The following is a 12880-nucleotide window of genomic DNA, read 5'->3' on the forward strand; positions in this document are numbered from 1 at the left end:
TAAAACGTGAAAAAGTCGATTTCCCTACGGTAAAATTTAAAGATATGTACGCTTGTCTCTTCGATCTTCCGCAATTTCTCAATTTGAAATAGCGAAGCGAATCGCGGACCAAGCGTGATTTTCGAATTATGTACAAATAACGAGGGTTTGTCTCTTGGGTTTTTGAACTCACCATCTGGATAGGTCGAATTGATTTCACCGGTGACGTCCAATTTGAATGGTGTCGATCCGACGATCATGTCGTCCGGAGCTTCCTTCAGCTCTAGTTCGATTTTTATCACGTGCCCTAAACAAACCAACACGATAAGATATGTGTACAATCGTTAACGAAGTAAGCTTTTAGATCAAACTTTTACGATACTTGGGTGACATTTCTGAGGTTGTCCGGATTTCAATTATGTTTTTATTAGTATGTTGCGCTTTGGCCCGAACATTGCACATTGGTTTCATCAACATTCCAGCTTACTTTATTATCTGACTAGCGAACTGCATACAGTGGCCCGCAAAAGTATTCCTATACTTACCGCAAGAAACTTCAATGTGTATATTGCGCGTGTTATATAAAACACTTTGAAATTATGTCAGCGCTATAATTTGGCGCGACTGTCATGATTATATTGGAAAAATCTGAACCCTATTCAGTCATATTGTCATGTTATTGCTTTCACGGGAACAGTCGTGTCAATATTACACTTGCACTTTGCGCCAACGTTTCGTAAACATTGCAGTCTACTTCTTTAGAGCAGACCTGAAACTGGTTTCAATACATGACATCCCTACCATCGTAAAAGCTTGAAATCTAATATTCAGTTATATTATTTTCAGAAAAAAGTTCTTGCGATAAATGTAGCGTGCTTCATTAATAAAAACACATCGTGCTATATTTAAAAAAGTGAACAGGGGAAAAATGCATTACAATCTGAACACGTAAAAATACTAAAATATACATATGAAATTATGTTGGAAGTAACCACAAAATAGTTGACATCGAAGGTGAATAACTAGTAGGAGACTCGTAACAAAATTTGTTTGCAAGTAATGCTTAAATGCTTCGCATTAAAATTAATTATATTATTCCCCTAACGACTAGTGCGACGTGTGTGTACAACGTGACATTCGTGAAGATGGGACGGTAGTGGTACACAGTGGGTTAATATTTTTGTACATGAATTTTACTATCGTAAATGGTTTACAATAAACGTGTTTTTAGTATTTCCCGAAGAAGACCGTTAAGCAAACAAAATAGTTTCTAAACTTCTCGCCTATATTTATTTTATTAATGACGCAACAACAAAAATGAAACATTCAAAGAGTTATACATATTCAGAACGATAACTTAAATTTCCTCTTTAAATATGCAGAGTGTCTCACACAATTGTGACCACGCGATTCTGAAACGATAAAAGATGGGAAAAGATTTCATAAAGCAGAATTAAATGTGTCGACAAAGTGTTTATGCCAAAGATGTAGTGTTTTAAAAATGTATACGTCGCTTATACCTTTCTAAATAGAATTCTAAAGTTTTTGATAGGTAAATCGATGTGCTTTTTGATTCTCCACGTTTGGCGCTTAGTTTGAAAAAATATTGTAATTTTAATTTTGTCAAATTTAGTGTATGAAAGACAAGGAAAACATGAACACAAGAGTATTTCTCCGCGTCTTTCCGTAACCACTATAGTGCAAAGTCTTACAAAATTTATATTGAGATATTTTTTAAACTAATCGTCTTTCATTCTTTTCTTATGAAGAATAAAAGATCCATCGATCGGTGTATAAAAATTTAACAATTCTATTTGAAGAATGTAGATAATCTGAAGGTATTCGAAAGGCACTTACGGAATGATCACGCACACTAAACCATGTATTACATGATACTGTTTAATTTCGTCTAATGAAATTCTTTTTTATCTTTTCATCTGTTTCAGAGTGATAGTGAATTGTTCAAATTACGTGCAACACTCTGTATATATAGGTGCAATTATTAATTTATTTAATTTATTGTTCTCTAGTTTGTAGTTTTTCTTATATTCTTGCCTTTTATTTAGTTCGTCGCGATATTATACTTTGTATCGTGACTCCATTGAAGCACGTAACTGCCCCCCTCCCCTCCTCCTTAAATAAGGTCCTATCTAAATGTCCTCATCAATCATTTTCTCATTTTTCAAAATACGTTGAAATATTTGAAGTGTCTTTTACGTTTAGAGTAATGTTATAATGTGCAGTCTATTACGAAATTATAACTAAATATTTTAAATTGAACGAAGGAAGACGGAGATGATACACAGGAAATGATAAAACTTTGTTTTTTTTAGTTTCGAGATGACACGTTAAAGGAAAGAACTTACTAACCAATATGAGAACTGGAATATTTTTCAAGCATCGTTCATTTACTTTCGTTGTTCCTCTTCTAAATTCTGTTCTTAAACCGATTAAATGTTAATAATGCTGCGAGAAAATGTAGAAGATCACTATACTTGAATAAAAGTAAACAATCAGTATTGTAAACTCTATAAATAATAGTATTAAGTTTTATAAGCATAATATAAATATTTGTTGAACAATATTTTACGGCTTTTATTATTTACATTTTCGACCCCTCTCTTGAGTTTTTGCATAAAAGTATTTAAGAAATTCTCCTATGATTAGGTATTTCTAATGATGTGATATTCCTCCTTTTCCTTATTATATTTTATATGTACTGGCATGTCTTAAATATTTTCTTATTAGTACTGTTGAGATATGTATAATTTTCTGTGCTGGACTGGGTTAAATGCGTAGTAGAGATACTTGTATGTGAATATCAGTGTGTGGAGGTATGTGTGTGCGCAGCGTCTCGAAAACAAAGGAATGTAAACTGTTCAGTCGGTTAACAGTCGGGTATAGAAGAAAGTGCTGAGACGCGTGCAAGTGTGTATCGATGAAGAAATTGTCCGTAAAATAAATATATTACTATTCTAATATCTATCCTCAGTATAAATTTAGTGTTCCTATAACATTGTTTCGGCTTCAAAGATCCACAATTCTCAACAAATACATAAATTAAATTTTAATTGGTGGAAACTACTACAAATAAGTGTATTCTATTTCACTGCATTGAACTTTTCGTGTTGTTACAATGTAAACTTGCAGTTAAGATACTCTTGACCACTATGTTATTCATTTTTAAATTTGCATTTCTATTTTTTTCAAATTCATTTAAATAGAAACAAAGATACAAATAGCAGTATAAAAGACAATTTTATTACGTTATATAATTGTTAGTTTTCGTGATAACTGTTCGTTTCATAAAGATTTGGTAAAAAATGCCATAAAACCATAAAATGATATTACATAAATTTAAAAATGAAGTTGATAATTTTGTTGAAATAAATATTGACGTAGAAAGATTTTAATGCGTAGAAAAATATTGATAATTATTGTCAAGTACGTCGATTAAATTTATTGCAGAGGTGGCAGTAGTAAGAGTGTGTGTGTGCGCGCATCATTTCTAATTGGTTAAACTATGATTGTGAAGCGTGCGAGAAACGCAATTGAATAAAGAAGGTGATTGTTAATGTTAATGTTTAAATTTATTCATCTGAATACTATACAAAGAATGATATAAAGAATGTAATAAAACAAAATTCAACAGATTGTTAAAATTATAATTAAACTTATTAAAAATTTCAATTTCATTTCTTCTCCAAGAAAATCATATTTTATGTTTTTCACTTTCAGTTGTATGTGTATACATACCAGTAGGATTAACATCCAGATTCTTGTCAGATGATACTGTGTCATGTTCTTCAGATCGATTTCTTCCCTCCACACTGACGATCAAAAGATTTCTACGTTTGTCTGTAACCGCAAAAAAAGACATAATGGACGTAAGGAGCTTATACAAAAGTTTAGTGAACTAAATAATGTGACTGAACGATGTGTTTACTAATTTGTTTATTTTTTCAACAAAATCTAGCAATTGTCCTTGACATTAAAAAATACCATAAAATATAAAGAAAATGTTTTTCCATATTTTTATATTTTTCCACAAAACCATATACATATGTATTAATGTTATCTTAATGTTTCTGTGAATTCTGATACTAACGATCGATATCACGTGTATTTCGAATATAATGCAATACACGAGTACGTAAAATAAAAAATTTTTATGAAATAAATGAAAAATAACAAACATATTTTCACGTTCATCTACTAGGATTGTTAAAAAGAAAAGGATTGTTACAAGGAAAAAATATACAAAAATGAAAATAAAAATAAAGTATCATTACTGTAGAATATGAATATATATGATGTAAAAATCGTGTATTTGCATTATACATGTGTATCGTATATGGTATTAAAAAGTTACTGAATTAAATTGAATCGATATTATGAATTAAAAATGTACGATATTTTCTAGAATAACGTGGAAAAATGTTTTCATATTATATTTTTTACACAGTTCTCTTTTATTTATTATATTATATTTTTATTTATTATATTATTTTATTTATTTATTATATTATAATCTTTCATTTATATATAGTAAAATTCAAGTGGCGTTAAGTTAGGGTTGGGGTTAGGTTTAATAAATTTATAATTTATTTATCTTGCCAAACGTGATCTGGTTTGGTCAAAAACAGCTAAAAGTATTGTAGTCGTAGCTTGAATTTATAGTTTTCAACGAAACCAAACTACACCAAACTACAATAAATTAGGTAGCCATTAAAAGATATTAAGGGATTGATGTAATATTTCATACGGTTAAGAAAGTTCGGGTGTTGTTATATCAACAGTTTCACTAAAAAAAGTAATTTGAAATTCATAATCTATATCAAATATTAGAAACATATTAAAAGTCTAATGTTTCTTATACGACTTTTGAAAGAAGTACAATTATTGATCGATAAGTATTATTAATGACATAAAAATCTACAAAAGAATTAAAAACTTTCACGAGTTCTTTAGAAATGATTACATGATTGATTATTATACACAGTTTTCGTAAGTTAGTAAATTTCAGTTACTAAACCTCTCTTGAAAAATTCGACAAGATAAAATCTTCACAACCCTCTCAGAGGATTTTAGTTCTCGTTTTAAAATTCCGAATAACCGAGGTTGAATTGTATTAATTATCTGCCCACTTTTAATTTAAAATTTACATAATTATGACGTATAACGATTTCAAATAATGCTTAAGTATAACGACTTTATCTAATTAAACATACTTCCAATCGTCTTCCCGTTAAGAAAAATTTTTGTTTATACAACGAACGATTACTTTTTCTATGTATTTTCAAGGATATAAATAAAGATCGTAGGAGAAAAACATGACAAGTACCATGTTGTAGTTTTTTATGATTTTACTGCTACTTCATGCTTAAACAGAAAGATTTTAATAATAACTAATAATTCAAGGATGTAAGTTTTTGAAAAATAGACATCAAAATTCTGCGCATTAATAAAGTTTCGCAAAAATCAAAGATATAATTATTAAGCAACATTTTATATTATATTAATTAAGCGATATTTTGATGCCCTTAAAATTTTGTTGTATTTTTAATAATAAATTAATTATAAAATTTGTAAAATATAGTTTAAATGGATAAAGTTTGACAATTAGCAACGACTGAATGTTAAAGCTGCTCCCTATGGAAAATAGCACGTTGGATTTCTTGTGTTTTTCCCTGTAGTCTTTGAATACAGTGGCTAGCAAAAGTTGACTCAATACTTTTTATGAACATTGTAAAACATTTTGTAATTTCATTAGTATTATAATGACATGCAACTGCCATGGGTATATCGATAAAATTCGAAACGATTGTAGAAATGTATAGAAAAGTTACAAGATACATTTACTACAAGTACATATCTTGCAGAAATCACAAAAATAAACGAGCTATACTTAGTGTATGGTGTGGCTATCACAGTGTATTTCACAGTATATGTATATCACAGCAATTTTTTACTAGCGGTAAGTTTGCAGTAAACATCTTGTAACTGGTATATAATATTGTCAGATCGGGTTCGCATTTTGCCAGTATAACCATCGCAATCGCGTGTCATTATAATGTAAATGAAATTTCAAAATGTTTATGTAACACGTACAGTATACACGTAAAAGATTTTTATGGTAAGCATACGAGTACCTTTGCGAGCCACCGTAAACATATAATTCACTGTAATTGTTGTTACTGAATCGAAGTTTGTAGCCTGTCTGCTTGAAGAAAAAAAAATACACTCTTTTCGAATATCTTGTAACAGCTTCTTTGTTAGGATCTCTATAATAATCGTACTCATTTCTTTATTTCGACAAGAGTTTAGACAACCCACTTAACCGTGAGAAAGGAAACGTCTAGTGAATCACAGTCTCGTATTTCTGGAATGGGGGCTCGCTTACCACTAAAAGCTCGATAGACAGTGGATAAAAGGCTGGAAATCTGTGTAGAAGAAGGATAAAACGAAGATAATTAACATTAAGGCATCGTCAGCTTCTTCCATCTCTCCTATATCCTTCTTTATCCACCAGAATGGGAACGTTTCTTTTTTACTTGATATCTTTTCTTGCGAAAAATGGTGAAGTCAATTTAGAAAATTATATTGTGTCCTTGGGCATTTTAAACAGACCCAAACTGAACTACACGTTGAGTGCAAATTTTGTTACATAAAACTACCTCTTTTCATATTAAATAAAAACATTTGCAAAACACTTTTTCCTTAGGAATTTATGCTTCAATAATATATATTGCATTACATACGCACATGCAATAAGAAGTAAATTTGAAACAGTAAATTATCCTTAGTGGACGATAATTTTTTAAATTATAGCAGTAACTGAAAAGTTCCAAACTGCTGTGAATGCAATTATAGTAAAAGTATAATTAACTTATAATTCTTACACTATTTTATATTTATTGTTGATTCATAGTTAATCTTACTGCAAAAATTATAAATTTGTGAAATTAACTAACGGGTAGAGAAAATATTACGTCTACCCGCACTTGAAACTTTTTCACAAGACGCTTCGTTTCTGAGAGAAATAGATTTGAAAATTGTGTACCGGGCCAATTCTCAATTTAAATACGTTCAGGCATTATTTTCTTGAAAATAAAGTCTTCAACGAAAAAGTTGTATATTACGTTTTTTTACTTATTCTCACGCGTAGAATAGCCTTCTGCTAATTTTCTGCTCGTATTTAGTCGGTAATGAGCCAAGTATACTTGACCAATTTTCAAACTCGATTTTCTCGAGAATTAAGCCTCGCGTGAACAAATATTATTCCATGTTTTCTTTTTATTTTTTCATAAGCAATCGCGTTATGCTGGCTCGTACGTGTTATTCGGCTGAACTCTATACGTGCATAACGTAGCGTCTGACTCAGCTATCTGAAATGAATATTTTGTATGATATTAGTCGATCCAGCTGGATATTCTCTACAAACAAGTATTAACCTATCTATATCGAAAATCCGTTAATTTAGCAGATATTTTAATTTTAGATTGTCAAATTTAATATATGAACATACTGCCGCTTTTGACAAATACAAAATTTAACAAATTTTAAAGGATGAAACAATAGAAAAGCTAACTACTCTCCTATTTCGGTGATTTTTTTATGTACTGTAAATAAACATTTTGAATAATATTTTCCTACACTAATAGGTAGGTAGAGATATTCGCGAAGAAATGATGATACCGGACAGTGAATCGTGTCTATAGTTTTGCGGTTATGGTAGGGTATGCGTCAGTATCGGCTACCAACTACCGGCCGCTTATTTTCCGTTTATAAACGAAGATTCGGGCGAACTTAAAGGTCCATGCACAACGTGCATATTCGAGATTGTAAGAAATGTCTGTTATAATTCAATTAAAAGTGGATATCATCGATGTATCAGGCTTGTGTTTGGGTTAATCTTTCCAATCCAACAGCCGTGAGGTGGCCAGTGTCACACGCTCAGAAACAGTAATAGGGTAGACAAAACATCCTGCATGCAACAGCTATCGAAACAATAATCAGATATTAACGTAATAGCCGTTTCTGATATACGCTCGATGACAACTTCTCCAGAAGGACTAGAACCTCAGTATAAGAACCCTGCCAAATCCAAACCCTTTTTGTTATGACACTCTGAATCGTCACTCTGTTGGATTCGTACGATAAGTTTTACTACTATATCTAAAGTTCAATTCTTTACCTTATTTGTGAAACGTTCGAACTGCGATGCGAGGAGATCGCCGGTGATCTGCGAATTTCGTGATTTCTTGTGTCTCCTATGTGACACCAGCAACGCTTCCGTAAAGTAAGAACGTAACATCGAAACTAATGGTTTTTCGACCCATGTTTATTCAGACCTTTTTGCTTATTTTGATGAGTATTACCTACTCCTAAGGTTTGTCCCAAACACTTCAAGGCATCCTATGGAATACATTTTTCTGTTCGACGCTTAGTTATGAAAAAACCCGAGTGTGAAAATTTTTCAAGTATACTTGAACCTGGCCAATTATTGACTGAAGGTGAATAAACAATCAGCAGAAGGTTAGTTTACATGCAAAAATAAGTAAAAAATCTAGAATAAAATTTGTCCGTTTAAGGCTTCATTTAAAGAAGATTGGACGTGAACAGAATTTGAACAGAGTTTTATTAAGAATAAACCTAATACACGTATGTGCTAAATTTTTAAACATGATTTTCTTAGTAACAAAGCTTGTGAATAAATTTTATTCGACATTTTCGATCTATTTTCGTATACAATATAACTTCCTGTTGATTATTTATTTCTATTTACTTCTATTCAGTCTGGAATTAGACATATGCCAAAAATATCTACTCGACAAATTTTTGAACTCGATTTTCTCGGAAACGAAGCGTTATATGAGAAAATTTTATTGTATATCTTGTTCTTATTTTTTCATAAGAAATTACCTCATATCCGCTTGTATATGTGTGGAATGGTGTGACGTTAGGGAATGACGTGGCTGATTGTTTATAAACGTTGTCAAGATATGTTAATGTTGTCAAGGAGTGTTGTGAGCGTTACCAAGGTTTGTCAAAGGAAAAATGAGCGTGGTAATGCTGTCAGAGTTGAATTAATCGTGGTCGAGAGAAGTTCATCGTGTTGCTGTGACGTAGAAATAGTGATAAGCGAATTGGTGAAACGCGATATTATTTTTGATTTTGTGAGAGTGTAACAATATTGTGCTTATATTGTGTTAATTTATAATAAACATTCCTACACATTGGGGGTTCGTCCAGTTTTAAATCGTGCCAATCTAAATTTCGGGAAGCAGTGTGATAAAAGATCGTTAGCTGTTGTGAATAATATTGTGTGTATTTGAAGAAATTATTGTGAAGTTAAAGATGGCAAATTGTGAGGAGGAACAATTTTCGAGCGAGGAAAATTTAACAATGGAAGAATTGAGGAATAAGCTTGCTCAGATGAATCTACCGATATCTGGGGCAAAGTCAGTGCTGGTGGCCAGGCTAAATAGAGCACTTAGTGCAGGTCAATTAAATCTTAAAGAACAAGCGAGTAGTGAAAGGTCTGCGGGAAGCGAGGTACATGTACTAAACCAAAAACTAAGCATGATCGAGATGTAGGCGAAAATCTCGGGAGGCTTAGGACGAAGGAATTGAGAGAACGTCTAGCTAGTATGGGGCTAGGGACAAAAGGAAGAAAAGTAGAATTACGTGAGCGTTTACAGGCGGCCTTAGAAGAAGATGCGTCGTCGGAGGAAGAAACCGACTACGAGAGTGAAACGGAAGGCGATGAAATGGGTGAAAGTGAACGCAGGAGCGTGTGAGATGGACATCAGAATTGTGAATGCTGTAGAAAGACACGTAGGCGAACAACATTGAGTTTTCATGATGTCCAAGACGCCTTAGAAGTTTTCACGGACGAAAACAACGAAAATATCAATCAATGGTTCAGGACATTTGAAGAAACGGCAAGCATGTGGACAGAGGAACAAAAAGTAATCTATACAAAAAAGCTGATGAGAGGATCAGCTAAAATATTTGTGAATTATGAGTGCCATGCTAGAACTTGGTGTGAATTAAAAAGTCTAATAAAAGAATTTTCGAAAAAATTTAATACTTGGCAAATACACCATAGACTTCAAGAGACGAAAAAACGAGATGACGAAGGATGTACGGCTTACATGTATCGTATGCTTGGGATAGCTAGTCACATGAATATGAAAGAAGCAGCAAAAATGCGGTACATCGTAGAAGGAATAAGAGACAAAGAAGTCAATAAGGCAATACTATACGGGGCAAAATCAATGAAAGAACTTAAGGAAAATCTAATCACCTATGAGGAACAAAAATCTCGTATAGCAGAGTCGTCTGTGAGATAGGTTAGATCTGAGGACAACAGGAAATGCAGGCAATCTGGAAGTGTGGTGAAGTATAGAAGATGTCATAATTGCGGCGATAAAGAACATGTAAGTGCTGAATGTCCAAACAAATCGAGAGGTCCTAAATGTTTTAAATGTAGAGAATTCGGACACATTTCAACAAACTATGCGAATATACTAAAGGCGCATTGTGATGGGTGGCGGAATGAAAATAAAAGAGGAGTCAAGCAAATAAAGATTATGGACATGAATGTAGTGGCAAAGATAGACACAGGAAGTGATCTTAATTTAGTAAGAATGAGTATGTATTTGCGGTTAGGAGCACCTCAACTTGAGAAAAGAATTATTAAATTCGATAGTATAGGTGCCGTGAACGTACACACCATGGGACGATTTAAAACGGATATAATGATTGACGGTTTAAAGGCAACGCTAGACTTTGACGTAGTTCCTGATAACTTCTTAGGACACGATGTACTATTAGGTATTGAGTTAACTGAACAAATGGAAGTAAGAGTGAAACATAAACAGGTGAAGTTTAAACAAATTAAAAAAGAACAACGTGAGAACCAGTTTGTTGCTGAAGATAGTGAATGGAATGAAATGTTAAATATAGACGTATGTAGTGAAGAAGACAATCGAGATCTGGTCGAATTGGACCATACTGAAGATAGAAAAACCAGAGACGATATTAAAAATTTAATTAGTGAATATACAGTGACGAAGGCAAGGGACACAGGTGTACGTATGAAAATCATACTTGAAGATGATACACCAGTATACCAAAACCGACGGAGATTGTCAGCAGAACAAAGGAGAAACGTTAAAGGAGAAACAACAGGAAATCGAGATTCTCCGAAAAGAACGAGATTTAGAATGTGAACGAATTACGAAAGCCGCAAATCAAGCAGATCAGGCAGAACAGTCGCTTATTTCAGTAGTAAAAAAATATGAGCAGTATCGCGAGAAAATGCAAAAAACCGTTACTGACGCGGAGGTTGCGTTTTCAAAATTACTCGAAGAGAAAAATGCACTTGCTTTACAATTGGAGGAAGAGAAGAGGAAGTGTGAAGATCTCGAGTTTCGTTTCGAGGAAGAATCTGTTAACAAGGATGATATTCAGAAAGAAAGAAGTGAGCAATTTGTGATAAATACTGTAAATGAAAATAAGATCAAAGATATCGAAAAGCTGTTGCTGGAAGAAAGAGAACGTGTCGGTCAACTAGAACGTGATAGCATAAAATTATTCGAAACAGAAGAAGAAATGACACGTCTTCGCAATGAAGTCTCAAATGCTACTACTCAGGAAACGCAGCAAATCGAATACTTACAGAGTCGCAATAAAAATTGGGAAGAAAGTAGAAATAATCTTGAGAATGAGGTGCAAGAGAAAAGAATAATTATGGAGCAATGTATAAATCAAAAAACTGAATTGCAATCAAAATTGAAAGAAAATCAACAAGAAAGCGCGGTTCATAAAGAATCAGAGAAAAGTTGGCGGACAGAAATAGAACGTGCGACGAAAGATTTGGAGAAAAGAATACGTTGATAGAAGATATGAAAAAGTAATTTGAACACAGTACAGGTACTTTGAAAGAGCAGTTACAAAAAACTGTAGAAACGATAGAAAATATTAAAAGAAAGGTGTATGTTCGCGAGTGGCGCATTGAGCACTTTTAATTGTACAATTTGATTATAAAATCGAGCATAGACCAGGTACGGCGATGCGTCATGTGGACGCGCTTAGTCGGAATACAGTCGAAGAGTTATTAGTACAGGAAGGCCGAAGCTCAAGAAGAAGGTGACGTTTTTGAAGACAACGAAGGATGACCCTTCTTCATTGAGGCTGTTAATCGATGCAGAGTAGGAAGAAATCAGGAGCGCAAGTGTAATTAGTATTACTGGGCACATCTGAGGGCAGATGTGTTTGTCAGAATGGCCGAAGTTATGGGATGGTGTGACGTTAGGGAAAGATGTGGCTGATTGTTTATAAACGTTGTCAAGATATGTTAATGTTGTCAAGGAGTGTTGTGAGCGTTACCAAGGTTTGTTAAAGGAAAAATGAGCGTGGTAATGCTGTCAGAGTTGAATTAATCGTGGTCGAGAGAAGTTGGTGAAACGCGATATTATATTTGATTTTGTGAGAGTGTAACAATATTGTGCTTATCGTACTGTCTTTGCTGTTAATTTATAATAAACATTCCTACATATGTCATTCAACTGGATCTTGCATACTTATATCTCTGAGCTTGTTTTAACGTATTGTAGATTTGAGATAAATTTTGATCTTGTATTACAGAATTAGAACAACTTCAGTCAACTTTCTCTGAATCAAAAGTTCTGTTACTTTCGTAGGTTCTATCGGAGATGAGTCGAATTTTCTTCACATACCGGACCGAAAAACAAAGAGCGAAATAAAAAAGCATTAACTATGACCAACCATGGGAACAAAAAAACACCAGTTCTTAATTTTTTTTTTTTTATTTATTTGTTGAAATTACAATCAATTCTCGCGTTGAGAATTTTCAGTAATTTTTCTGGCG

At 32.9% G+C, this 12880-nt stretch overlaps 1 protein-coding gene across 1 annotated transcript in view; it reads right to left on the reverse strand.

Annotated features, from left to right (window-relative positions):
* LOC117232420 overlaps positions 1 to 12880 on the reverse strand; it is a 139842-nt gene that overhangs the window by 52034 nt on the left and 74928 nt on the right. The window contains exons 2-3 of the mRNA XM_033491775.1: positions 3736 to 3837; positions 173 to 286 (exon numbers count right to left, since the gene is read on the reverse strand). Coding sequence (XP_033347666.1) covers positions 173 to 239 — 67 coding nt within the window. The 5' untranslated portion in view covers positions 240 to 286; positions 3736 to 3837. The remainder of the gene's footprint in view (positions 1 to 172; positions 287 to 3735; positions 3838 to 12880) is intronic.

The sequence above is a fragment of the Bombus vosnesenskii genome, unplaced genomic scaffold, assembly GCF_011952255.1.
Source record: "Bombus vosnesenskii isolate JDL3184/JDL3185 unplaced genomic scaffold, Bvos_JDL3184-5_v1.1 scf7180000013288, whole genome shotgun sequence".
Taxonomy (NCBI): domain Eukaryota; kingdom Metazoa; phylum Arthropoda; class Insecta; order Hymenoptera; family Apidae; genus Bombus; species Bombus vosnesenskii.